Genomic DNA, 27,903 nt, shown 5'->3' on the forward strand with positions numbered 1-27,903 from the left:
TTTTAAGACTCTTAACCCTTCAGCACTTTATTTATTGCTTCCAGTATAATCTCCACCAGCCTCTCTTCACTCAGACTAAGGCCTTCTTTACCATGTGCACTTCGTAAGCATCCAGCTTTTGTTTATTTCTGTGCAAGAATGCTCTCTCCAGAGAATGACAGATTCAGTTTGGGGATCATATTTATATGTAATTGAAGAGACTTTCCTTTTAAGTACTTGTTAATCACTTGTGGTTTTGTGGCTCTGCTTATCAATGATTTTGCTAAAGAAAAACTGTTAACATTCATGTTTTACAAATGCCTTATTTGGGTGTTTCATGCTTTCCATAACTTAGTGTGGAATCTTCTGATGTGAACTGGAAAAAGAAAAAAAGTGGTGGAATTAAAATAATTTGCCAATCAGAAGCAAGAGATTTTTCAGCAATGGCTTTCATCACAGATCATGTCAACTCCTTGATAGATCAGTGGTTTCCAGGTAAGAAGAAGAACTGTAGCATTCTGTACATTGTTACATCTCAATGCTCTGTTTTGGAAATTATTCCTTGATGGTGCTGTCAGTGTGCACATTATGCAATAGTTGAAGAGTGCTACAAAAAACTCAAAATAGGTCCCTGCTCCAAGGATTTTACAGTTTAGAGACAACAGCAGATTCAATGCAATATAATACAAATCTTTACTGACACCGCATGGTGTGAACATTGTATCCAGAGCGCTCAATCCCTCAATCTCCGAAAAGCAAACACAAATTAGATGTTATGTGCAAACAGGGTCCAAACCTGCTCCTGCAGAAGTCAGTGACCAGATCCTCCATTGAATTTAGTGGAAGCAGTGTCAGGTCCGTATTGCTTAGGTAAGTTAAATCAGTGTGTCTGAGCCCCTTGTGCTAGTTTTATACTTGCATGGAGTTACTCCTGATTTACAGCATACAGGAGAGCTGAATCGGGCCCACTGTTTCCCCAAGTGATGTTTGTAACCCTCAAATAGATTTTTATTTAAAAAATGATGTGCTGTATCCCAGGTCACCGCATGCTGCTTTAGAGATTAGTGTTGGCAGGTACTGATCTGAGATCTTCACCAGATAATAGTGCTGCGAGCTGCCGTAGATCAACCTTTGCTCTTCTATTTTATCGGAGATCACTCTGCAAAGGGGAAAAATAAAACTTTCATTTGTGTTTGGATTGGTTTTTTTTTTTAATCATTGAAGACTGAGCAGCGCCATGATCCCAAAGAAGCATATTCAGACATGGAGGGATGATTAGCAATATAGATACAAGTGGAGGATGCCAGCCAAAGGGCCATTTAGGTCAAAAGTCAGACCAACAGCCCATCCAGCAAGACTTGTTGGCCCATTTCTAAAACTTACAATGCACATGTCTAGTGTCCCTGTCCTGTGCCTCTAGTTGTCTAAGGAGGAATTCTTATCATTCCTTTTCAGACTGGTAGCTACAAAACTATATATACTAAGGGCTTGGCTACACTTGCAAGTCACAGTGCAATAAATGAGCCCTGGGCGCACTAGCTCACTCTCCGTCCACACTGGCAAGGCAGGTAGAGCGCTCTGACTCCGCAGCTACAGCGCTGCTGGTATTCCACCTCGGCGAGTGGAATAACGTTTGCTGCGCCCTCGCTGGAGCACCCCTGTGCCAGTGTGGACGAGGTGTTGCATTACTGCGCTCTGATCAGCCTCCGGAAATGTCCCATAATCCTCTTAAGTCAAGTGGCCACTCTTGTCATTGTTTTTGAATCGCTGCAGGAATGCAGATATGCCCTTTGAACGCTCCGTTTCTAACAGCCAGCTGCTTATCTGCTCTGAGACAAAGCAACCATTAGTGTGGAAAGCTGTGTGAGAGAGAGAGGGAGGAGGGGGGACTGCTGCTGTCTGAACAGACAAGACAGTATGCTGACATGCTCTCAGCCCCCCCCAAAACCCACTCTCTCTCCCCTCACATACACACAACACACTCGCTGTCACACTCCACCCCACCCACCCCCATTAGAAATGCACAGTGCAGCCACTTGCATAGTGGGATATCTGCCCATAATGCACCGCGCCCAATGCTGTTGCAAGTGCGCTTAAAGCTGTTAGGGTGGACAGACTGCAGCACTTTCCCTATTGTGCTCTATAAAGCTGTCAGTGTGGACAGACTGCAGCGCTTTCCCTACTGTGCTCTCCAAAGGTTTGTTTAACTCAAAGCACTGTAGATCTGCAAGTGTAGCTATGCTCTAAAAATTTCCCGTTATACTGTTTAAATAAGAATATATGATAGTATACCAAATGAAACAATGAATTCACACGCCTGTGGCTCTTTTGGATAATGTTGATTGCTAATTTGGTTCCTGAACCACTGAGGTCTGAGTATCACTGCCTTAGATTGTGGCTGGTCACAACCCTCTAACTCACAGGTTCAGAACCCCCGCTGTAAAGTAACATTTACAATAGATTCTGTCAAATGAAAGACTACTTTGGCCCATGACCCCTGGGTGCTGTGTCTCTGATTCTTTGTCTGCTTGATTGATTCTGGCTAAAGCAGTGTCAAAAAGAGGAAGGAGTTCTGCCAGTTTTTTTCCCTCTCTGTTTTAAAGGTACAGACATACTTCTGCCTTTCTATTCATTGCAATGGACTACATCTTTCTGGAGTGTCGCTAACTAAAGCCATGGAGAATTGCTTCATAAGAAGGCTTTTCCTATCCATGAACTTTTAAGGTTTTGGTGTGCTGAAAATTTATTACTTGCATGCCCTGCACTATACTTATTCCTGATACCTAAATGAAAAACTGCCAGGCCTCTTGAGTTATCTCAACAATCCAGAGTACGTATCTATCCAACCCTGTCCTTGCTGCCTTTTGTGTGTTTGGCAAATAGCTACTTTTTATAACAGTTGATAAACTAGAGGAGCTACTACCACCAGTTTTGAAAACATGGGAGTCAAGTGAGGGATTACATGAAACTTACATGGGACTTCTCAAGCACTGATTTCATGCAGAAAAGGTATACATTTGAATGTATTGGACATTGCTGTTCAATGTCACTTTTTTTTAAATTATTTTTAGCACTGACGGCCACGGAGAGTGATGGGACTTTGCTTATGGAACAGTATGTCCCATGTCAGATCTGTGCAACTTCTAGGACACAAGAGGATGGGCCACCTGATAAACTGGAAAATGAGCAGTACTTTAACATGGAAGATTGTGTTCTAACTGCTATAGAACAAGATTATATCACATGTCCTAGTCACCCTAACATCCCAGTTCCTCTACAAGAGCTAGTCCCAGAGCTCTTCATGACAGATTTTCCTGCCAGGTAATGTTACTTGACAGTCATTCATTGGACTTCAGAATGTCTATGGATAATTCAGTTTGCATTTCCTCTAGTTCACGACCACTGGAGGTCCATATTGACTCTTGATGGGGAGACAAATTCATCTACCCATGACTCCCAGCCATGTCATTGTATCCTAGCCTATCTCCACCTAAATAGTCATTACATTTGCTTACACAGTCACTGTACACTATCAGTATCTGACTCATCGCCTTGTAAAGGCTCCTGAGATTCCTGTGGTACGATGTGAAAGTCACTTTTTTAAAAGTGACCCTGTTCTCTACTGTCCCTGGTAACATATTCTGGCCAGGGGTTGGTGCAATATGTCTCTTTCAGGAGATTTTTAATAGGGCACTAACAATATAGAGCACTGCAAAGTGCCCATCCCGATCTGCATTTGAACGTCCATATGATTTGGGGATTTTTTGATTTGGGGATCAGTCACAGTGTTCAGACTTGGATTCAAATTTGGATTTGTTCAGAGCTGGGGTTTTAATTTGGAAGCCACGAGTGGGTTACTGAAATGAGTTAACTTCAACCTCTAGCCCTTACACGGCCTGTGTGCAATGAATTTCTTCAGACCCTTCCTGATGAACAATTGCAAACATCCCTTCGTGGTGACACTTGCTCAGGTTGCAGTTTCTGCTCTTGTGGGATGATATCGGACATGCAGCGTCAGCAGCAGATTCAGGGACTTTGGCTATGAATCAGAGAGATTTTTTATCCTCCTCTGCAGAAAGCCCTGTACTCTGTAGAAGGCTGTGCTGCCCCAGACAGAAACTTTAAACTATTTAATTACTTTTCTAGGAGGATTGAATCCTGTATCCTGTAATTGGTTTGGATAGCACAGTTTCCTTCCTTGAGAAAATTAAAGCACTTTTGCTGTCGAAAGCATATTTGACCCACCAGAAAGTGGGCATTAAATCAAATCTGCACTAGAAAGTGATGATATTTCCTGAAATTTACACAGAGACCAAAATCCTAGACCTGGGTCCCCTAAAAGCTATTCTAGGTTACTTTTCCCATTACTTCAGGAAAACTTTAATCCTCTGAGTAATGGAGCCTATTCCACAGTGACTAATGCATTTTACAAACCTAATAATGAATGAGGCTGGGAGAACTGATGCTTTAAAAAAAGAAAAGAAAAGAAACACTGGCACAATTTTTTTCCCTCATGCCCTGAAGTGAATCTGAATGATTTGATAAAGGCCTTTGTCTCCTTCACATATGTCCTGTGGTTTCTGGTTTATTGCTTCTTCCCAATTCCTCTGTTGTTTCTACCCAGCCACAAGTCTAAATCTTTACCCTTTTCCTCATGCTCTTCACCCCCCTGAACCAAACCCTAGCCCATTCCTACTCACTTCCTGTGTTGGCGCATTGAAGGCAGGAAAGAAAATCTCCCAAAGGATTAGTGGGTAGGCAAGTTTCTCTTCCAAGCTCTTCAGGGAGGTCACCAGGAGAGTGTGGGGTTGGATCAAAAGGTTTTGCAGGTCCAAGTTAGGGCCTAGATAAGCATTCCATATGGAGGATGATTTTCTATAAATACATCTCTGTCTGCCTGTCTGACAGACCTTTCCTTTTGACTCAAAGGCCATTCCAAGTTGCACACTAATTTTTAACGAGTGTTTGATGCATTGTGTACTAAAACACATACAAGAAAAGGAGGGCTTGCCGTAACCTACTACGGGGTCAGTAGGAAGGCTGAAAGAACCCATTTTATTTTGATTTTTGAGGCCCTCTCAGTAATGAAATAATTTAGGGTTCTATATGCTGTGAGATGAAGTGTTTATTTTTCTGGATGTCTCCAGTAAAGGAGCTAGGCGCCTGACCCACTCACAAGAACCCATTTCATTGGCAATACTGTGGTTGACATGCTCTGACCTATGAGGCACAAGGAGAACCCGAAAGATTGTTGAGGACAGTCAACCTATGAAGAAAGTTAGGAGGCCTTTTTGTGTCCTATTTGGCATACATGACCTTCGATGTCTTCATCAAAGCTATTATATGCTTTGTAATGGGGGTGGGGGGGAAGAGTCACAATCTAGGAACAGATTTAAAGGAAAAGTAGACATTTTTATTCCCATGCTTAGATTAAATCGTTGAGAGTTTCATATAACTAAGGGTTTCAGAGTAGCAGCCGTGTTAGTCTGTATCCTCAGAAAGAACGAGGAGTACTTGTGGCACCTTAGAGACTAACTAATTTATTTGAGCATAAGCTTTTGTGAGCTACAGCTCACTTCATCTGAATGCATCTGATGAAGTGAGCTGTAGCTCACGAAAGCTTGTGCTCAGATAAATTTGTTAGTCTCTGAGGTGCCACAAGTCCTCCTTTTCTTTTTTCATATAACTAAGATTCTATCTTTTGCATTGCACCTATTGTGTAACATTTGCTTTTGGTTCATGCAGCTCAGTTTTGGGTATAACTGAACACACATACTCAAAGCAAATTGAGCTAGAGCCATGAAGTTTCACCTGGATTTGACGTGAAACCTCTAATGTTTGCACTGACCCTTTTGATGAAACTGGGCTGAATTTTGCCTTTTCATCAAGCCTGTAAGCAGCCATCATTTACCTGGTCCCAGTGCAAATATTTTGCATGGCTCTGAGGATAAATGACCCCATATGTGTGATGTGTATAAGACGAGCACACAGTGGGATCCAGAGGGTAAAGAATCCTTACTAATTAGAGTATAAAATGTCTGGGGGTCCTTCATAAGGACGTCTGGGCACTTCGACAGTCCATGTTCTTTACAGCGCATTCTGTCTGTATGACTCAGATCTTTCTGTTGGGCATGGTGCAGAGCTCTGAGGGCTCTAATCAGCTGCTGCCTGAGCTCCCAACATTTGCGCTGAGTCATGTGTACCTCTCAAATAAATCATTTTAACAGCGGCGTTCCTTTCTCCAGGTAGTTTTAATGGGTCATTCTGGACAAACTCGCCAACACTGCAGCATGTGGGCCCTCATCAGGGGTGTCATTTGTTAGAGTTTTATTTGACTAATACAACAAGGCAAGTAGAAATGTTTCATGTCAGAGTGGCTTAAAAGCTGTCTCGGGAAGGGTGGGAAAATGATGAATTGCAGCCTGGTAACAGAAGGCTAGTTAGAATATTCAGATTTCAGAACACAGTCCAGTCCTGCTGGAAGGCAGTGGAAGTAAAAACCTATTAAACTGGCCATACATTGTCCATAATCAGCTGGATTTACATCATCACCCTAGAAACGGAGCGTGGCACCTTGATGCCTTTCAGGATCTTGTTGGTTTCCGATGAAATATGTTTGACTCAATGGACAGCCCATTTTGCAGGTTTGCCCATGTCGCTCTTCCTGTGAGAAAAATGTACAATGTGTACTGGCATGCAAAATATCTAAGGACAACAAAGTGACTTTTCCAGTCTTGTCCTCTCAGTGGAAACCGTTTATTGAAATGAAAATCTTTTTAAAAATGTGAAAAAAATCAGTTTAAATGTACAAATTACAGTTCCTTTAAATATTATTTTTTGTTACATTTCTGGCAGACTATTTCTGGAAAATAGTAAACTAGAATACAGTGAAAATGAAAACAATGTTCTTGGCCAGGGTGGAAGTGGAACCATTGTATATCAGGCAAAATACCAAGGAAAACCAGTGGCGGTGAAGAGATATCAGATTAAGAAATGCAAGAGTTCTCCTAATTCGGCTACAGGTACAGTGCACAGAACGCATGGGGAGGGGTATGTTTTTAAATCTGCTCTGTCTGCAGTGAGTTTACAGGTTATGATTGAATTGTCTTCAGTCTGCTAAGGGCTGGAAGCACCTATTTAAATACAGCTCCCCAATATACAGCAAAACTTGTAAGGGAAGGAATATTGACGTATTTTTAAAAAGTCTTTTTGGGTACATCTCCACAGCAAAAAACAGCAACAACCCTGTAGCTGCAGATCTCAGAGCTCGGGTCAGTTGACTTGGAGTCACGGGGTTTTCGTTACGAGGCTAATAATAGCAGTGTAGATGTTCCTGCTTGGGCCAGAGCTTGGTCTCTGAAACCTGGGGAGGGAGGAGGGTCTGGGAGCCAAGGCTCCAGCCTTAGCCTGAATGCCTACACTGCTATTTCTAGCCCCACAGCACAAGCCCAAGTTAGTTGACCTGGGCTCTGAGACATGCTGTTGCAGGGGTTTTGTGCGCTGTAGGCATACCCTATGAAAACACGCATAAGATGGAGAACTGAGGCCAGCTGGCAGTCATTGGCACACAATGCACTTCTGCACTGTGGGTTCGAGTTTGGATTCTCAGTTTTGACATGAAACCTAATGTGTTGGCCAGCAGGGGGCTGGGAGCTCTGACAAGGCAGAGCCTCAGTTTAGGGGAGAAATCAAAATCTCAATGCTCCATCCTTCTTGTGACTCTCGAGCTGTCTGGCTGTAGAGAGGTGGTTGCGTGGACAACGCACTTGACTGGAACTCAGGAGATCTGGGTTCAGTTTCTAGCTGTGACCTTGGCCCAGTCATTTAATCAATCTTTACTTCAGTTCTCCACCTGTACAATGGAGGTGATGATACTTCCTGTGTCTTTTCTACTTAGACTGTCAGCTTTTTGGGGCAGGGACTGTCTCTCGTGTCTGTACAGCACCTAGCACTCAGCTTAATTGGGACCTCCACCATAATACAAATACTACTAACTCAATCATCATACCTTCTAAAAGCCAGGCCTTCTCTGAGGTGCTCCCTTCACTGGCACTGATAGCAAGTCCTAGAAGTTAAACACAGGAAAGGTCAGTTAATCATCTGGTCAATCGCATGGAGGCTCATACAGTGAGTCTACCAGTACTTTGGCCAGTTTAGTTTTAGCTCACAAGTCATGGGGCTTCCTTCATTATCCTTGGGAGGCTGTTCAACAGCTTCGGAGACTGGAAGAGAGCACCTCACTGTGCTCACTTCTGGTTTTAAGCATACGGTGCCTCCATGAGCTGTGGAGGAGCACAGCCACTGTACCAATGGCACACGCCCTTTGGAAAGACCAGCGCTAACAGCAAGGCTAGCCATGAATGGCCTCTGCTTTCCCTTAGCACAAGGACTGCTATTGTGCACGGCTCCTGTGCTGGGGTTGCAGTCAGAGCGGGCAAGTCTCTTGCCCTTGAAGTTTTATATAATAGTAACATGCTGCTTATGTATTGCTGACTCCCTGCTCTAAAGAGTATAAGGAAGGATTTTCAAAAGCACTTACGTTATGGAAGAACACAAGTCCCACCGACTTTCAGTGGGTCTTACACTCCTAAGTCAAAAAATCCCACCCCCTAGTTGCTTCCTAATGCACTCGTGTAACTCCCACTGACAGTACCAATAATGCTTATTAGCAGCTCATGCTAAGGAGGGGATGGCCCAAAGCACCATCATCAGAATAAGCAAGGACATGGTTTGCTTCCTACAGTAGTTTTCTCAGCTCTTAGAATCCTATAAACAGTTTTAGCTTTCAAGAAAACCGCTAACGTCGCATTGCTGGGTTCCCCTATTGCGATGCCATGTGCTGAAGTGAAAACAGGCCTGTGTGTTTTGCTAGATACCATGCTGAAGCACTTGCGAGCTATGGACGCCATGAAGAACTTCTCAGAGTTCCGCCAGGAAGCCAGCATGCTCCACTCCTTGCAACACCCTTGCATCGTTTCCTTGATTGGGATTAGCATCCATCCTCTCTGCTTTGCCTTAGAGTTGGCCCCCTTGGGCAGCCTCACGACTGTGTTATCTGGAAAGTCCAAAGGTAACAGCCCCGAACCTGCTCCCTGAAAATAATGAAATCCCTATGTCACAGTGTGAGCAGGCCTGCAACACTGAACCTATTTTTTGAGCGGTAGAATAATGTTTTTTCCAAGTTCAGTGGGCAGTGATGGAATTTCTTTCAAATTGGGACTTTGGTGGGGTCTCATGAAAACTGCCAATAAGGCTGAGCTTTTCAAAACTATGTAAAAAATCTGTATGCCCAGTTCCCTTTAAAATTAATGGGGACTGGGTATCCAAATCTCATTTTAATTCTGCATGTGCAATTTTCCCCCTGCAAATCAGATATTTAGAGATCTAAATGCTATCCTATGTACCTGTAATTTTGCCGCTGTTAAATTAATGGCATAAAATCCAGAACTGGGATGAGGCCCCTTTAATAACTTGGCCCTGTCTGCATATCAGCACTTTGTCTAGTTTCAGCCCAACAATGGGAGTGTTATGAACCGCTGAAATTAAGGGATTAAAAAAACCTGACAGAGTTCTGTCTAAAGTAACATGAATGGTGCCACTTCAGATCATCCCATTCAGAGTGACATTTTAACAGGTAGATTGTTTACACTAGGTCAGATTAAAATGACAAGAACTGTCGTCCTTTTGAAAGTTTGCTCTAATGAACACAGCGTTTTTTCTTTATAACAGGGGCTTCCTTTGTGCCACTGGGGTGTATGCTGACCCAGAAAATAGCATATCAGATTGCAACGGGCCTTGCCTACCTGCATAAGAAAAACATCATATTCTGTGACCTAAAGTCAGACAATATTTTAGTGTGGTCCCTGGACATTAAAGAGCATATCAACATCAAACTGTCTGACTATGGGATTTCTCGGCAATCATTCCATGAAGGAGCTCTTGGAGTGGAAGGCACTCCTGGGTACCAAGCCCCAGAGATTAGGCCTCGAATAGTCTATGATGAAAAGGTAACTAAGAAATTTCCTTTGAAGTGGCAATATTCTCATCTATAACCCAATGAAAAAGATGCTCATCAAGGCCCTTCATGGAGTTTTATCACATGTGCTGACTAAAGCCAATAGGTTTTCAAAAGTGGGTGCCTAAAGTTGTGCTCCTGAGTACATATTTAGGCATCTAGGTAAATAGCTTGATTTTCAGAGGTGCCCAACAACAAATTCTCTTCAGTGGGAGCTGCAGGTACTCAACACCTCTGAAAAATCAGGCCATTATTTAGGTGCATAACTATGGATTTAAGAATTTTAACTTGAGGCACCCACTTCTGCAAAGAGACCCAATTTAATGGAATCACTGATGAAGAAACTAAGTGTGTCGTTGTGTTAACGATCCGCAAGATATGAGCAAGGCACATGCAAACTGGACTCCTTATTCATAGCACTGATTGCAGCTAGATTGGAAATGTCTGTATGTGTCATGGAAGATTCCTTGCTGGGAACTAAATTATTTGGATTGTTCATTTAGGTCCATTAATTCTTTCTAGAAGAAATTAACCCTGTACATAGGAGCCAGCCTAAGAGCTATGCAACACTTAAGATATGCAAAAGCCTGGCCCACCGCTCGTGGGGTGCGTTTCACCTTCCATGCATATGCTGAATGTGCTGCTGATCTTATTTTATTACTTCTTAATGCTTATTCATGTATTGTTTGTTTTCCATCAGCTGTCAATGTTATCCCAAATTCTAACCATACAATAAAACTCCCTTCCAAAGAAATAGCCATACCCCATCTATGGGGGCAGCTTTGTGCTTAACTGTGTGATATTTGCCTTAGGTGGACATGTTCTCCTATGGAATGGTCCTATATGAACTATTGTCTGGACAGCGGCCTGTGCTTGGACAACATCAGCTTCAGATTTCGAAGAAGCTGTCTAAAGGGATCCGTCCCATTCTGGGGCAGCCGGGGGAAGTGCAGTTCCACAGGATGCAGACACTCATGATGGAATGTTGGGACACTAAGCCAGAAAAGGTACAAGAGGGGCCTGACAATTGGTGCTTTTAGACCATTTATCTACTGCTTGTTACTGGGGTCGCCCCCCTCTACATGCTAAGGGCTAGATCCTCAGCTGGTATCAATGGGCACTGCTCCACTGACATCAATGGAGCACCACCTGTTTACACCTGCTAGTGATTGGGGCCCTAAACTTCCATTGACTTCAGTTTGGGTTTCATGAATAGAGCAACTGTATGCTTACCCTTAAGGTGAAATCATGGCCCATTGAAGTCGATGGCAAAACTCTCATCGGGGCAAGCGGGGCAAGATTCCACCCTTAATTATTAAAAACTACTGACGTGTCCTGCTGTGAATGCAGCTAGAAGGAATTCAGGAGCTTTGAAAAAAAGGCACTATGGGGACAGGAAAGGATTTCAAATACAAACAGAGATTACACCGTACTACATCTTTCTTTAATTATTTTGCATTTTTGGAGCCACAGTCCTTCACCTAAGGGCCAGGCAGAGCTTTGATTAACAAGCACTTACACTCTGTAATGAGTGTGGCTTTCTTCCCTAAATTCTCAAAGCACAAGAGGTTCATAGATAAAATCCTAATGAGAGAGGGAGGCAAGGAAGAAGGGAGGAAAGAGAGAGATTGGCCTTGATTCTTGTAATTTATGTTGGTTTTGCACTGAAATACAAAACTCAGGGAGCACCTGTGGGACAGGATTTTGAAAGAAGTTTAAGGATTTGGGTGCAGGTTTGTGCACCTAACTCCCTTAGGTTCTTTTGAGATCCCCAGCCTCTGGAACTATAGATGTAATAAATAGTAATTATTATGAATGTATTGTTCATTCTTAACCTGCAAAAGAAGCTCTGATATGTACGCACCATTCAGTGGATGTAATTTTTTTCCCCCTCAGCGTCCATTGGCCATTTCTGTGGTAGGACAGATGAAAGATCCTACGTTTGCTACTTTTATGTACCTGCTGCGCTGTGGGAAGCAGTCTTCCTTCTTCTCTTCCCAAGGCCAAGAATACACTGTGGTATTCTGGGATGGGAAGGAAGACACCAGGTAGAGGGCTTGTTTTTATCCTTTTTGATTCTTCCTTGATTTAACATCGACTCTTTCAATGTCAGCACTCATGCCGCGGGGCAGTAAGAAAGGAAGGTGAAAGTGAATTAGGAGCATTTCCAAAGATACATACAGTATCATTTCCCCAGACTGCTTTAATTAATAAATATGTCAGTGGTTATTTCATAAAGAGTTTTACTGATCTTAGCTCATCTTCAAATAATATCAGGTCAAGATTATAATATCAAGATTAGGAACCTGTAACAAACACAGGATGAAGTATTGGCACATGAGACTAGGTATGATCTGTTTTTACTAATGAGGCCTTTTGACACTAAGCCTTTCCTAACTGAGGCACCAATTCAGCATTCCAGGCCTGTTCAGCAAAACACTTAAGCCCGTGCTTAAGTCCCATTGAAATAATTGGTCTTAACCACATGTCCTAAGTTTAGTATGTACTTAAGTGCTTTACTGAATAGGGATGGTCTTAAGCAAGTGCTTAAATGCTTTGCTGAATTGGGACCCGATGCTGGTATTTGATTCAAGAACATGCTGGTTGAGCTGCTTTTTATGAATAATATTCATTATGAACTTTTTAAGTTCAGAAACCATTCATGAGCTGATCCAGATTTTCTGTTCAAGTATTCACTATTGGCAAGTATTTGCCAAATGGTATGGGTAAATAATTTTGGTTCTGCACATTATTCATGAACTGTTTGCTTTCACTATTTGTCATTCATAGCATTTGGTTGGTTACTTAAGCCATACATTATTATTTCTGCTCCCTGACTGGATAACTAATTCATTTTTGAAAGGAGAGTAACAAGTTATGTACATCTCGTATACATTTTAGAACATATAACTACTTGTGCTAAAATAGTTGCAACTTCTGGGATTCATAGACCCATTTTTGAATATCCAGGGTTTGTTCAAATACTCATATACAATGTGACCCCATGAATCATAGTGAAACAAACATAGTGCTTTTATTCACAAAAATATTCATTCATCTATTTTTTTAAAATTATTTTACCATCCCAAGGGCCTTCAACCTTTCTTGATGTGTCACTTCTCTTTCATTTAGCCAGTAAAATAATCAGAGTTACAAGACAACAGTTGGAGTACACTTAGCAAACAGTTAATAGCAGAAAGAGCTTTTAAATGTCTGAATTTTTCTTCCTTTATGATATACTGTCCTCTCCCCCAAAAAAAGATTAAGAGCATTGTATACATGTGCAGGATGATGGGTAGCTAAGGACAGTATGCCTGACCTGGCCAAAAAAATTAGGTGATCTCCAAATTGTACAGTGCAAACACATTAATTGCAAATACTTGCTAATGCTGTTTTACTATTGGCACCGTTGCTATAACAAATTACATTTGCTCCTTTCAGAAACTACACGGTGGTAAATACAGAGAAAGGTCTCATAGAAGTGGAGAGAATGAGCTGCCCAGGAATGAAGTTATGCTGCCAGTTAAAAGTTCAGAGTGCACTGTGGACTGCCACAGAGGTAAACGTTATCTGACATGTCAGCTCTCTTGTCGGTTGTGCGCAATTCATTGCCATGCTGGAGAAACCTTTATTCGTGTGTGTTATAAAGAAACATGGTATTAGCTTAATAAATTAGTAATGTAAAGCTCAGAGAATCAGCATGACAATGGATGTCTTAAATGGACAGTCAAACATATGCTTTCTCACTGGTATATTGTTTCCACTTGTTATTTAGCTAGTGTCTAGAGCCTACTGATCCCAAGACCATGTTCTGCTGTTTTGAATGAACGTGGAAACAAAAGCTGTCCAACATAAAACTGTCCCAGGTTGTAGCACATTAGCACTGAGAGATTCTATCTGGTAAAGAATCCTATCTGTAAGTGATAAGGGGAAGGGGTGGAAGAAAACACATTGAGGCTGGGGATTTAAAAAGAGGCTGAAGGGAGTTGGAAGTCTATGGGAAATGGGGGCCTAACTCTCCTATGCCATTTAAAATCCCTGCCTAAGAAGATAAGACGGAGATAGCACAGTGGATTTATCTCTCTAGGTCCCTATCTACTCCTCAGACAGAATTGTGTTGAGTGTAACCAGGCTCCGACACAAAACAAAAATGTTCTTGCAAAGCTGTTGAACCATTACAAACGAATTCCTAGAAGTCAGAGCTTCACAAATGGAAAAAGGGCTAAATGAATTGGGTGAATTATTTGTAATAGGTAATTCAGTCAGCTCGAATTGCATGTGTATGGACAGTGGAGCTGAGTGAAAATTGGAATTTACATCCTGCAGGTAATTCTGATATTTTGACATTTTATTCGTCCTGAATCAGGTTAAAAAAAAGTAAAAATATAGGCATTTTTTCACAGAAAGAAAAGCTCAGAAAAATTTCAGTTTAGAAAGGTTGAAACATTTCATTTTGACACTTTTTATTTAAAATTAAACATGTTGACAAATGAGATATTTTGTTTCAACTTGAACTGAAATTAAAGGTTTAGTTTTAAATCCCTTTAACATTAACCAGCATCTTCTTACGGTGCCACGCTGCTTCCTCAGAGCTGTAGTCTGGTTTTTCATGTCCTCATTCTTTTGTATGGGCTGGGCTCCCTGGCTGGACTACATCTCTCATGAGACACCCTGCGGCTTAGTCAGAGGGGAAACTGCAGTGCATCATGGGAGCTGAAGTGCAGCCAAGAGGCCCAGCCCATATAGTAGGGTGGAGGTATGAAGCATCTGAACTACAACTTCCATAAGGAAATGCAACATCACAGGGAGATGCAGTTTGACATTGACCTGACTGAAAACGAAATATTTTGGTTGGGTTCAGCAAACTAACCAAAACAACATATGTAATTTTGATTTTCCTGGCAGAAAATTCCCTAACAACACTAGTAGATGTGAACTATATGTGGAGTCAATCATATTTTCACCTGATTGCAGATTTGGTAAAAATCTGATCCCTGTACTACCAGACAGTGTTTGGTATCATGCACTGCATTAAGAGGAATCCAAGGTAGCCTCTCCAACCAGTGTGGATCACAGAAGCCAAAACAATCATCAGGGAGAGGACTTTTAAGATAAAAGCTGGCCGAAAAAGAACTACATTAATTCCAAAGTGGAGATTATTGACCTCCAGAAACACAAATTTGTACAGTTTTATAGGGAACAAATTTGGACTGTCTATGTGTTAATGTGAAAAGCAGCTAAATTAAATTATTACTGAATTAAACATAATTTCCTCTGCTCTTGTTCATTTGCAGGACCAGAAGATTTATGTATATGGCTTACAAGGCATGTGTCCTTTAAATACTCCACAAAAGGGATTAGACACTCCAGCTACCGTGAGCTGCTTCTTAGCGGTGCCTCTTATAAAAAAGGTAAAGAGGAATGTTTCTCACAATTGGAAAGGGTATCAATGAAACTAAAGACTCTGCTTATGGAACCAGGAGTCCCAAGATAATGTTGTTTTTCACTATCCTCTGCATAACTAAAGGGCATTGCTGTGAACTCCTCTACACTAGAACTTGCTGGCAGAGCAAAAAGAGCAGTTCTCAGGTCTCTGTGTCCAAGCCAAGAAGAGCAGAGGCCTGGAAGTGGTATGGCGAGAACCTGAGGCAGGAGGATCTAGAAATGGCACTTCAGAATCTGCTGGGGAAGTAGTCAAAATACACCTGCTTTCTTTACATTAAAGCTTTCCAGCTGCATTTCCACCTCATCATTAGAAAAAAGTTAGTGTAAGTGAATGAGAAAGATGAGTAGAGGGGAAGTGACTGAGTGATTAGGATAGATATTGATTAATTCCTAATGTAGGACTTGTGTATTTCTTTTAAGCGCATATTCATTGGACACTCTACATCACGGATGGTCAACCTAAGCCTGAGAAGGAACTGGAGTTTACCAATGTACATTGCCAAAGAGCCACAGTAATACATCAGTAGCCCCCCATCAGCTCCCTGACCCCAGTGCCTCCTGCTGGCCGGCAGCCCTGCTGATCAGCGCCTCCCCCTCCCTCTCCGCACCTCCCGATCAGCTGTTTCGTGGCATGCAGGAGGCTCTGGGGAGGGTGGAGGGCTGGGGGGAGCCATGGCATTCCAGGCTCATGGGAGGGGGCGGGAAGGGGTGGAGTGGGGGGCAGGGCCTGTGGCAGAGCCAGGGGTTGAGCAGGGAGCACCCCCCGGCCCATTGGAAAGTTGGCGCCCTTAGCTCCAGCCCCGGAGTCAGTGCCTATACAAGGAGCCGCATATTAACTTCTGAAGAGCCTCGTGTGGCTCCAGAGCCCCAGGTTGGCCGCCCTTGGTCTACATGCATGCAGTGTATACGTGCATACGTATCACCTATGCCTTATCCACCGCCCTTTTTTTCTTGGGTTAGGGATTGGCATACAACAAAAAGGCAGGCTAGGGATATTATCTCCCCCTGATAATCACAAAGGGAGGCATTATGTGGTGCATAGCTAGTAGTTTTATTTTTGGAGACATTTAAAGTCCTATCATAAGCAGGCTCTTAAGAGAAATGTGGCATTATTGGCTATTGCAGTCAAATTTTAGGATATATATAAAAATATTTTCTAATTGGTTAGATTATCCTCAGTTTGACCTGTAGCAATCTAGAGTGAAAAAATCACGTTATTATCCATTTATTTTCAATGTCTCTAGTGATCTGAAAGCTTATTCACATGCCAACATGCTATGTCTAGTAACTGCATGGAACAGGTTTCGCGGGGGGGGGGGGAAGGGAGAGGGTATTTTATACCATGTGCCCATTCTGTGTTACTGTGCATTTCTGATTCAGTGGCTCAGACTGCTGTATACTTAATGAGATGTGTCCCTGAGCAGAGGGTGAGCGAAGGAATAGTGTGCACTGTTTACATCCCACTTCACCCTTTGGGTAAGTGGGATTTACAGGGTACACAGACCTGGTGCTTACACAGGAATGAATTTCACCTCCTGGGAGGCTGCTCCTGTTGACTTTTTCTGGCTCCCAAAGCTACAGAACTTTTCCTCCCCGATGTTTGATGCCTGACACCTGACTTATCTTTCGTCTGCTACCTTGTATTTTGTCCAGAGAAGTAGAATGTGCCTTTCATTTTGACACTTTCTGCTGTCACACTGATTACAACCCTATGGGATTTCTAGTGGGTTTTAGATCTCCTGGATTATCTTTCCAGACTGTGATATCTCTAGTGAATGTAATAAATAATTCCAGGCCCTACAATAATATTGAATCTAAACAATTCTCCCTCCCCACTCCCCTTCCCCCCCACATCAATGTCCTTTCAGCAGAATTTCTTATAGGACAGTTTTTCCTCCTTTCTGTGTATGGCCAGGCCAATCACCAGGAGGAAGTGCAGGTAAGGTCTGCAAGAAGCTAAACTGTTCACAAGTTAAAGAAGTATGGGCTGGATGAATGGACTATAAGGTGGATAGAAAGCTGGCTAGATTGTCGGGCTCAACAGGTAGTGATCAATGGCTCCATGTCTAGATGGCAGCTGTTATCAACTGGAATGCCCCACGGGTTGGTCCTGGGGCCGGTTTTGTTCAATATCTTCATTAATGATCTGGAGGATAGTGTGGATTGCACCCTCAGCAAGTTTGCAGATGACACTAAACTGGGAGGCGAGGTAGATACGCTGGAGGATAGAGATAGGATACAGAGAGACCTAGACAAATTAGAGGATTGGGCCAAAAGAAATCTGATGAGGTTCAACAAGGACAAGTGCAGAGTCCTGTACTTAGGACGGAAGAATCTCATGCACCGCTACAGACTAGGGACCGAATAGCTAGGCAGCAGTTCTGCAGAAAAGGACCTTGGGTTACAGTGGATGAGAAACTGGATATGAGTCAACAGTGTGCCCTTGTTGCCAAGAAGGCAAATGGCATTTTGGGATGTATAAGTAGGGGCATTGCCAGCAGATCAAGGGACATGATCGTTCCCCTCTATTCAATATTGGTGAGGCCTCATCTGGAGTACTGTGTCCAGTTTTGTGCCCCACTCTACAAGAAGGATGTGAAAAAATTGGAAAGCATCCAGCGGAGGGCAACAAAAATGATTAGGGGGCTGGAACACATGACTTATGAGGAGAGGCTGAGGGAACTGAGATTGTTTAGTCTGCGGAAGAGAAGAACGAGGGGGGATTTGATAGCTGCTTTCAGCTACCTGAAAGGGGGTTCCAAAGAGGATGGATCTAGACTGTTCTCAGTGGTACCAGATGACAGAACAAGGAGTAATGGTCTCAAGTTGCAGTGGGGAAGATTTAGGTTGGATATTAGGAAAAACTTTTTCACTAGGAGGGTGGTGAAGCACTGGAATAGGTTACCTAGGGAGATGGTGGAATCTCCTTCCTTTGAGGTTTTTAAGGTCAGGCTTGACAAAGCCCTGGCTGGGATGATTTAGTTGGGGATTGGTCCTGCTTTGAGCAGGGGGTTGGACTAGATGACCTCCTGTGGTCGCTTCCAACCCTGATATTCTATGATTCTATGATTCTAGAGCTGACAGTTTTGCTGAAGGAGTCACATAAGGCCTGTTGTATTAAGTTGTCGAGCTTGCTGTATGGAATAAGCCTCTAAAGAGAAAAGAATCTTGCACTAAGGCAGATGGGAACGTCGGCCTTTTCCAAGCACAAGTGCCAGCTAGCTGATGAAACTTGAAGAAACACGCAGTCAGATTGCTGCCCTGGGATTTTGCTCTTAAGGGAAATGCTTCTGACTGGCTACGTTTGGGAAGACAGATCCAAGAGAATAGTTTCCCATGCTTCTTTTCTCATCCAAAGGAAACATCATAGACATTTGAAAGAAGCAGAGCGAAGCCCTGAAAATAAACTCTCTGCCTCAAAAAAAAAACAAAAAAACCCAAAAAAAAACAGAGGAATTGACAGTGTAATTTTCGTGGTTAATTTTTATGATTAATTCTGATGACCAGATAACAATAAAATCCTCCAGACCCCTAAAAAGCAACATCCTTTTCAATCTGTTTCCAATATTTTCACAAAGAAAAGCAAAAGAGAGGTTGGAACGTGTGTCGGGACCTGGCCTTCATAAGGAGCCTAGAACACATAAAAACAAAAGCTGCATTTAAAGGCTGTAGCCTGCCAAAGTCTTCTGTGCCAGAAGGATCAGCCAGGGAAATGGGATGGGGGAGTGACAAGGTCTGTGTTGTTTGAGGGCTTCGTTTACATGGTATCTGATGAGTTCCAATAGGCTCGAAGCCTTACACTGTACTGTAGTTATGAGGACAGAACGTCTTGGCACAGGCTCATCCTCTGTGCTGTACAGTATGGCACACGCCCCTATTTAGAGGCCATTCTCACTGGCACAGCTGGACTTTTGGCAGGCCAGAGGCTTCTAATGCAGTTTTGTTTCTGTGTTTTCATTGGCTCTTCTCTCCGCTAAATGTCGAAAGTGAATTCCAAGAAAGTTGCTTCACGTTGATGGAGGACACTGTGCTCCTTAGGTTTGGTCACTTTTTTAATATTGTGGTTTGGAGACGTCTACCTTACGCCATCACCTCCCAATGCACTGGTGCCTTGATAGCATCAATGAAGTGTATAGCCCTTGTGAGCATGTGGCTTTCATAGCACTTGCATGTTAAGTGGCTAGCACTCTTACCTCAGGACATGCTGTGACAAATGTGGGTTCAAGCCCCTTCTTGGGTCAGAAATTCTCATGCCTTGCTTTCCAAAGTGTTGGGGACAACCTCAGTGCCTGAATAAAACAGGTTCTAATGCCCAAGGCTTGAGTAATGCTGTGGCAGAGCATAAAATGGCGGCTGAATTTGCCTCCACAGTGATTGTGTTAATGTAGTCTAAGTGTTTTGTAATATTCCTTGGGCTATATTGGGCCTGATCCCCAGCTAGTATAGTTGGTGCAGCTGTGTTGACTCTGAAAGCTACCTTGTTCTGTTCGGTTGTAGCTGACACTAACCAAGATCAAATAGATTTTTATGATGCTAAGCCAAAAGAAATACATCACTTGCTAGCCAGACTGTCTTCTCCCAAGGCACTTAGTTGCAGAGGAGTTTAAAAGATCTAACAGTGACTCAGAGCTGGGGATGGAAGGAGTGAAAGGTCAGAGAATAGCTTTCACTGTCCACTAAAGCCTGCTAAAATGTAACTAGTAGAACTGACTGAAAAATTCCCATCAAAACTCTTTAATGTAAAATGGCCCTCTGTGATGTAATGTTTAAGACACCCAGAACTGTGAGCTACTATGTTATCCCTCTGTCTTAGCAAGAGTGAGAGCTTTGTTACTGCTAAGATGTGTTAGCTCCCTGATGCACCAGCCTGTCTGCCTTGCAGCAAACTCTTCAAGATTGCCAGTCTAAACTTGGCCGTGCAGGTAACAATCCGTGAACCTCACTTCCCCACAGATATCCTACTGCAGTGTCCCATCACTCTCACTGGACACTCTTAGAAATTTCTGTGTTCGCTGCCTCCAAAAGGACAGAGCACACATCAGCCTGTTAGTGTGAAGACTCTCACTTCCCTTTGATACGCAGTATTGAGATGGTTTTGTAACAAAACAAGAATAGGTTTGTTAACACAGAACAGAGATCTAAATGACACTAAACAAGGGGGAAAGAGACAGGTCTGGTTACAAACAAAACAAAATGAAACACGCTTTCTAGTGACTAAAACTTAATCTTAGCAAGTTACAGTCTTTGCCTAAGCAGTTTTCTTACTCACATAAATACTCACATAAAGTTACCAGCATCTCCAGCCTGCCAGATCAGGGGATCCAACTTTCACAGGCTCACAGGTTGCTGTTTCCAGTGTCCCCTAAGTGATGGGTTACTCAGTGTCTTTTTGTTCCCCTTTATGTTATGGATATAGATGTTGATTTTTGACCTCTTACAACCTAAATGGCCTGTGACTCACCTGCTTGTGTGACTGCCCTTCTCCCTGGTTGATAAGCTAAGATCTGTGGAGGTGCTTGGGCTAGAATTTCTTAGTTATACACAGCAGAGGGGCCTTTGGGAGGGCCCTTGACCTTGGAACTCATTCCCCTTGTCTTGGTCTGAAATAGCCTGAATTTGCTGACCTTTTGCGCATGCTGCAAAATGCATGTTTGTACCAAGAGTGAGTCCTGGTTTGAGGGTTGGTATCTAGGAAGGGTAAGGTACTTGTCAGGGTCTGGCTGCTGGGTTTAGTTTTCACAGTATGATAAAGTGGTAAGAGGCACCGAGCACCTGGGATAGACAAATTCTTACAATCTGATACATTGGAAAAACCCAGCTCCATCTCTCCTGTGAGGTGAGTGTTATTCTATCTGTTTCACAGCTGGGAGAGCCGAGACATAGGGAGGGTTCTGGCCTGTGCCCATGGTCGCACAGTGAGTCAGATTCCCAAGATACCCATTTTCCTGTCCTCTAACCGCTGTCTCCCCGGGTTTTCACTCTCGTTTGGGATGACCAGGCCAAGCAGAAGTTCTGACAGGCTGTAATGTTCTTTCTTGATGGCTGTTTTGTTATGCTTTGAGCATTCTGCCGGGGAGCAATGTTGCAGAATAGCAATCTGTGCTGTGCATAATTAGACACCTGACTTTGGCTGCCACACAAAGGAGACCCTCTAGCTGTGTGTTGAGAATGACTGTGGTGCAGAATATTATGGTTTGGCTATGATGAAATCCATGCAGCGTGCGACTTGCTCACTGTGCAGTAAATTGCCACAGCCAATGTGCGTTCATTAATCATAAGCACCTCTGAATTCTTCATCGTGCTTGTCAGCCTGTCAGCTTGTTCTCTGAAGTGCTGCTGACATCTCCATGTGTCTACACATAGTCCCGGGGCCCAAGACCTGCAGCCTTCATCTGCATGATCATGCTGGCAGATTAACCACTGCTAGTGGTGCAGTTTGCATGGCATTTGGTTGAGGATCAATAATTTCATTTTCTCTTTGGTCAGAATGGCTCCCCTGACAGAAGCACCATTCTGCTTTATTCTTGGGTTTGAACTAATCTGGACTTGACCAATTGGGTTTCAGGTACACGATGGCTGTCTCAGAGTGTATCACGGCCTGAGTTTGTGCCTTCAGGTGGCTGCATGGCCATCTTTCCTCCCATACCTGTAAGGTGATGGGGGATGGATAGGGCTGGGTAGAGGGAGCGGGAGGGTTGTGTGTATAGGTTCATTAGGTTTTTTTAGGTAGTGACGTTGTTGTGGGGTAATTTAATTGCTTTGGCGTAACAGATCAGTCTATTCTGATATTGTTGGGGCACCCAGAATGTTGGATGGGGAGCTCTCTTGTTGCAAAACAGTAACGTTAAATGGAGAAACAAATCTCTCTCTCTCCAACAGAACTCCTACCTGGTGCTGGCCGGACTGTCAGATGGACTTGTGGCAGTTTTTCAGTGGCACGCGGCATCCCAGAGGACCAGCTGCTCTACTTGTGCTCACACACTGCGAATAGGACCAAGTTCAACATCTTGGACAGTGACCCCCGGCAGAATCCCTACCCAGTGAAAGCCATGGAAATAACAAACAGTGGGGCTGGAGGTCTGGTACATGCAATGGCCCTGGCATTCTCATCATAGACTGCGTGACCATAGATATAACAGGAGGCGGAGCCCTACAAACCTCCATCTGTGATCACATCTATGGCGTGGTAACGCGGAGTACCATGGGGAGGAAAGTGATTTGGTGCCTGGATGATAAACCACTACCTGGTGATGTACCATACTGCAACCTATCAGCTCTGCGCACGGTACTTCTGTGGTGACTGCAGCCCTTTAAGAGACATGTTTACAATCCAGCAGCCTTCCGCAGGGATCCCTGCTACAACAGCTATACATAGGACAGTGCTTGATGAGTAACTCTTGGCTGACATGAGCATTATCTGCAGCCCAGAGCTGGGCACACAAATATTAAACCATCAGGACTCCTTCACAGATTATTGCTCCATGTCTTCTTACTCATCCTCCCCTTCTAACAGAATAACTAGGTCCTTCTCCAGCCTGCCAAGCTCTCCTGCAAGCTTATCCAGCATGCCTTTCTCCATGGATTGCGAGGAGTCCAACAAGTTTCATGAACTGATCCCTTCCCCAGACAGATCTGAAAATGATGCTACACCAAAAGATGAAAACGCATCGCATCTCCAAGCTGTAAAGATTCTTCCAGTAAAAGACCTCATCTGGATCCCTAGGTAAATCCCTCCTTAAAGCACATACTCAGCAAACCAGATCCGAGTCACAAGTGGAGCATGAGTCAGTTTGGGTTTAAGGAAGCTCTCAAGGACTTGGGTTTTGTTTCTAATTGTAATTTCACAGCAAACTTATCCATGGTGGTGACTAGCAATAAGATACACCAAAAAAACTACGTAACTGTTCCAGAATTGCAAGTTAGAAACCAATATTTCTACAAACTTTTGGATGGTATCTAGTGTTGCCCCTTTGGCAAATGTGGGGTCTTGCAGGATTGTTTCCATTAGGACAAGAAATCCTGATACAAATCAGGTGTATTCTTGGTGCCATCTTATTTACAAAAAAATGTACTCAAAATCCTGTTTCCTTGGACAGAGTAGAAACAAACATCGGCAGGCAGTTTTCTTGCCCAGAAATTCCCAAGCCTGCCACTCCTGTGCAACCTCTGCCCAAGAAGCTGTCCCTCTGCCTCCTCTCAGGGTCATGTTCGCCTCTGCTTTTGCTGGCTTTCTGCCTCTAAGGCAGAGGTGAAAGTGGGCTGGTACGGCGTTCCGGTAAGAAGTGGCCGCCGGTACCAGCCTGTACACAGGCCACGTTAAAGCACAGCCATGGCAGCGCTTTAAGGACCCTCCTTAAGTCGCTGCCATGGCAGCACTTTAACGTCACTGCCCCGCCCAGGGCCGCCGATGGGTCCTGGCGATTTTAAAGAGCTTGGGGCTCCCGGCCGCTGCCCCCACTACTGCAGCAGTGGCTGGAACCTTGGGCCCTTTAAATCGCCCCCAGGCAGCATGGAAGGACAGGCTGGGGGATGCTGACCCTCAGCCCCACTCCCTCTGCCCAAGGCCCTGCCCCTTCCGGGATCCTGGAGCCAGTCCCCCATACCGGTGAGTAATTTACCTTACTTTCACCCCTGCTCTAAGGGTATGTCTATACTGCAATGTAATCCTAGGGCTAGTGGAATTGGAGTCAGCAGACCCTGGGTTAGAAAACCCAGGGCTTCAGCTTCTACACTGATTGTCAACTCTAGGTTAAGAATTTTCTAACCTGGACTCAAACCTGGGGCTCCAGCATCCACACTGGGGTATGGAGATCTGAGTCGGACCAGCCATATCCCAGACTTCCTAGCTCCCTTCCAACATGTGGCCGCTCTAGCCCTTTGTTCATGGTGCAATGTGAGAAAACTCAATGATCCACCAAACTTGATTGTCCAGAGGACAAAGAAAGTCAGCCAAAAGGATTGTGGGATACTTGAGCGCATTCCCTGAGCATGAGTCCAGTGGGGCTGTGTCCACACTGGAAAGCAATAGGGTTTTTATCTTGGGTCCCGGTTTGACTCAGGCTTGGAACCTCCACCTCCGTGGGGTCCTTCAACCCTGTATCTGAGCCCTGGGTTAGCATGATATGAGTGTAGAAAGAAGGGGAAAGAATGTAGGCTTGAGCCTGAGTTCAAACCCCCTAGGCCTACATTGCAGTGTAGATGTATCCTAACCTGCATACACCCTGCTACCAATATCCCTGCATTTGCAGCCAGGGAAACCCCTCAGTCCACATGGTTTAATGCTGACTTGCCAGATGGCCTTCGCTGGCCTATTGCTTTGAGTGGGCAATTATCTGCAATTGTTTTTGTTTTTGTTTTTTTATAAGAACAGATTTAATAATTTATTAAGATAATGTTGAAGTAAAAAGAAAACAGTACAGAGTTTAGGCATAGAAGTTTCTGGTTATCAGGGAATAAGGGGTGCGAAATTCGGTTTAGGAGCGGGTGGCGTAAGGAATACATAATCTGCAGTCTCCCCAGTTGGGGGTAAAAGTTTAACGGGTACTACATAAGTAACTTGATTGCTTCTCCTTTTGAGCCTGAAAGAGAGTGTTTGGCACACCCATTGTCTTTAACAAGGTCTGTGAGCCTCTTTGGATCTCAGACCTATTCCCCTGCTGGCAGCCTTCAGCATATGTAATCGGAAGAGCTACCGTACATGTGCTTTCCCTGACTGTCCGTGGCCCACGTTGTTGAGCATGATTGTCTCTCTTTTGTCTGTAGGAGAGGTGGCGACATCATAGTTATTGGGCTGGAGAAGGAATGTGGCATGCAGCGCGGCAGAGTCATAGCCGTATTGAAAGCCAAAGAACTGGCTCCCTATGGGTGAGATTGAATTAGAGCCTGTATTTCATGATCACAAACGATTCCATCAGGGGAAATGCACAATCGGTGTCTGAGTGCAAGGCCTGCAATCCTCCAATTGGCCTCTCTTCCTTCAGGGCATTCTAGTGTGGATTCTACGCCACAGGGCAAGCTCCCAGCTGGAGGAGTCACTGTGATTAGGCTCCAATTACACAGACAGGCCCCAGTGCAAGTTAGAGCAGCCCTGAGTCTGGGGTAGCCCTGGATTGGTAGAGCAGAGCATGCTGTGACTGTGCCCCTCCTGCTCCTTATACTGGGACAAGCAGGAGGAGTTGGGGTAGATCTTCTCCCATGTGCCAGATCAATCCAAGCTGGCTTCTTCAGGCAATGGTCATGATCTGCCCCAGAAACATCACAGCAAGTTGCATCTCCAGCTTTCTAACTAGCTGCCTTGTTTCCCAGGCTGAGTCAGTGTTAAGATAGTGCCTCTCATTTTGCAAAATGTGATGTTGTGATAACTCTTGGCCCAATCCTGCCAGGTGCTGACTTCCCTGGGCTTTGCAGGCACCGGCACCTGGCAGGGGTCCTCAGTGCGTGGCAGACTCAGTCTCTGCATGAAGAACAAGAAGTGTATTTACTACAGAGTGCAGTGCTTGTCTGTGGCTTCATTCACTCAGAGCAGGTTGAAATTCTGGCTCTAAATAAGCACCTTTGTATCAGCTGTAGCTCCTGGCACTCCGTGGAAAACAGTTATGGACATTAATTTAAAATGCTTCATGTAGCAACTGAGCTTCCAAGTAAATAAATAACCATGGTATAGTGTTGAGTTGTTTTTTGCTGACCATTTAAACACCAATATGTGATTGTGCTGTTCATGGCAAGACAAAGCAACTAGAAGTTAAGCTGTGCTGTATGTTATTAATGGCCATTTATTAATAAACAGCACAGGTTACATGAAATCAAAGCCTTCCTTACCTTCACTTCCGTTGTTCGTTTGTGCCTTGGCATGTCAGGTATAGTGCTTTGTCCCTTTTATTACCTGTATAGGCCCACTTAGCTAGGTGGACTCGTTTCAGAGATTCACCGGATTTAAAAAAAATAGGAAAGAAAAGTATGGGGAGTAGAAGACCAGATGAAATGACCATTGCTAGACTTGTCCTATTTTACAATATTGCAGCCTTGCTGATTCAGGCAAAAAATCCATCGACTCATCCTTGACCAGCAGGATGAAAATGATGAAAAAGCCAACAATATTGCACTCCCAGTGGCAACAAATTACTTCCCCTGGGTGTGGCGGCATCTGCAAGGCTGCAATATCACTAAGATGGAGCCAGATACTGTGCTGTGCCTCTGAGGAGTGGAGGGGAGGGAGGGAGAGGAGATGACTTCCTTGGGGGCTGCTCTCACTTAGGACAGCTTCCCCACAGCTCCAAAATACCAAACTCTCTAGCTATTCCTGCCATTCCTGTTTCCCTTGCCCCTGTGCTAGGGCAGTTCCCCAAGGGGCAGGTCCCTTTCCTTTACCCCAGCACTCCTTTATAGAGTGGCATCAATCCATTATTTGGTTCTTACTAAATGCATGATGGCGCAAATTCTGCCACCTTTCCTCACATTGAATAGGCCCGCACTTTGTGAGCAGCCTCATTGAAATCAATGGGATGAAGGTCTATCGAATCTGGCCTTACATTAGTGCACAGTATTATTGTAATCAAAAGAGCCTCGTAGAACTATGTCACTGTGTTGGGGTTTTTGGAGGGAGGTGAGGGTTGCTATAATGTAACTAGTAGTTACACAGCTTTATGTTTCCTGTTTTAAATATCTCCAGCTGTCTTAGAAAAGCAGATTCATTGACTGTAAGAAAACCCTAAGCACTTCTCACTTTTGCTGGGCTGTCTGTTTTCTGGGAGAGCTGCACTCCATTCTCCAACCCTGTTCTTGCTTTCCCAGGGCACTGGTCGAAGCTGCTATCGTAGCAAGAGACACTGTTGTGTGCTGCTTTGAGAAAAAAAACATGGAATGGTGCCTTGCTGTCTGGAGGAGCTGGGGTGCCCGAGAGTTTGACATTTTCTACCAGTCCTATGAAGAGCTGGGAAGGCTTGAAACCTGCATGCGAAAAAGAAGGTAGTGCTTGTCAAATTTAAAATCAAGCATCCAGAAAGGACAGACTACAGGGAACAGAAACTGATGCCCTTCAGCATTCCAATCTGGGCACTTTTGTATCCTTAGAGAAGGGTTTGGTTGGTTTTTTCCCTACATTTGCTGCTAAGGAACACTGCAGGGTTCTTGCAGAAACTATCTCCTCTGCAGTGCATTTGCCAGAGATGCAGAAGACCAAATTAGATACCTTTCTGTTTGTTTCTGCCTTTCTTTTCAGCACGGGATAGAGATGTATTAAGTCCAGAAAGCAGGTGATCTCTCAACAATGTTGCCCTAATGTGTACCACCCTCCCTATCCCTCCACCCATTCCATTCACTTCTCTATTTTGAGCCACCTTTCTTCCATTGTAAATTCCCTCACAACCCCCACACATCTGGGCAGCTGCTGCTTAGGTCCTCATCCTAAAGAGCTTCATTAACTACACAGATATGCATCTCTCTCCCTCAGAGACTGAGCTTTTACA

The 27,903-nt window shown here is 44.0% G+C and overlaps 1 protein-coding gene and 1 long non-coding RNA gene across 4 annotated transcripts in view; one reads left to right on the top strand and one right to left on the bottom strand.

The window, feature by feature from the left end:
• The window catches only part of LRRK1 (leucine rich repeat kinase 1), a 109,589-nt gene extending 82,220 nt beyond the window's left edge, over positions 1 to 27,369 (top strand). For all 3 annotated transcript variants that reach the window (XM_038418730.2, XM_043494558.1, XM_043494559.1), the window contains 12 exons: positions 335 to 474; positions 3,051 to 3,300; positions 6,835 to 7,001; positions 8,852 to 9,049; positions 9,709 to 9,986; positions 10,807 to 11,001; positions 11,891 to 12,042; positions 13,436 to 13,553; positions 15,289 to 15,405; positions 22,319 to 23,162; positions 25,202 to 25,303; positions 27,230 to 27,369. In XM_038418730.2, the coding sequence (XP_038274658.1) occupies positions 335 to 474; positions 3,051 to 3,300; positions 6,835 to 7,001; positions 8,852 to 9,049; positions 9,709 to 9,986; positions 10,807 to 11,001; positions 11,891 to 12,042; positions 13,436 to 13,553; positions 15,289 to 15,405; positions 22,319 to 22,483 (1,780 nt within the window). In that variant the 3' untranslated portion in view covers positions 22,484 to 23,162; positions 25,202 to 25,303; positions 27,230 to 27,369. The remainder of the gene's footprint in view (positions 1 to 334; positions 475 to 3,050; positions 3,301 to 6,834; positions 7,002 to 8,851; positions 9,050 to 9,708; positions 9,987 to 10,806; positions 11,002 to 11,890; positions 12,043 to 13,435; positions 13,554 to 15,288; positions 15,406 to 22,318; positions 23,163 to 25,201; positions 25,304 to 27,229) is intronic.
• LOC122456205 lies at positions 468 to 27,284 on the bottom strand. Its single transcript, XR_006274942.1, has 3 exons — positions 27,162 to 27,284; positions 7,988 to 8,044; positions 468 to 1,138 (listed from the first exon to the last, which is right to left on the bottom strand). It is a non-coding gene; the product is annotated as an uncharacterized LOC122456205 (long non-coding RNA).
• Positions 27,370 to 27,903: the final 534 nt, after the last annotated feature.

This window comes from Dermochelys coriacea, chromosome 10 (genome assembly GCF_009764565.3).
Source record: "Dermochelys coriacea isolate rDerCor1 chromosome 10, rDerCor1.pri.v4, whole genome shotgun sequence".
NCBI classification, from domain to species: Eukaryota; Metazoa; Chordata; order Testudines; family Dermochelyidae; genus Dermochelys; species Dermochelys coriacea.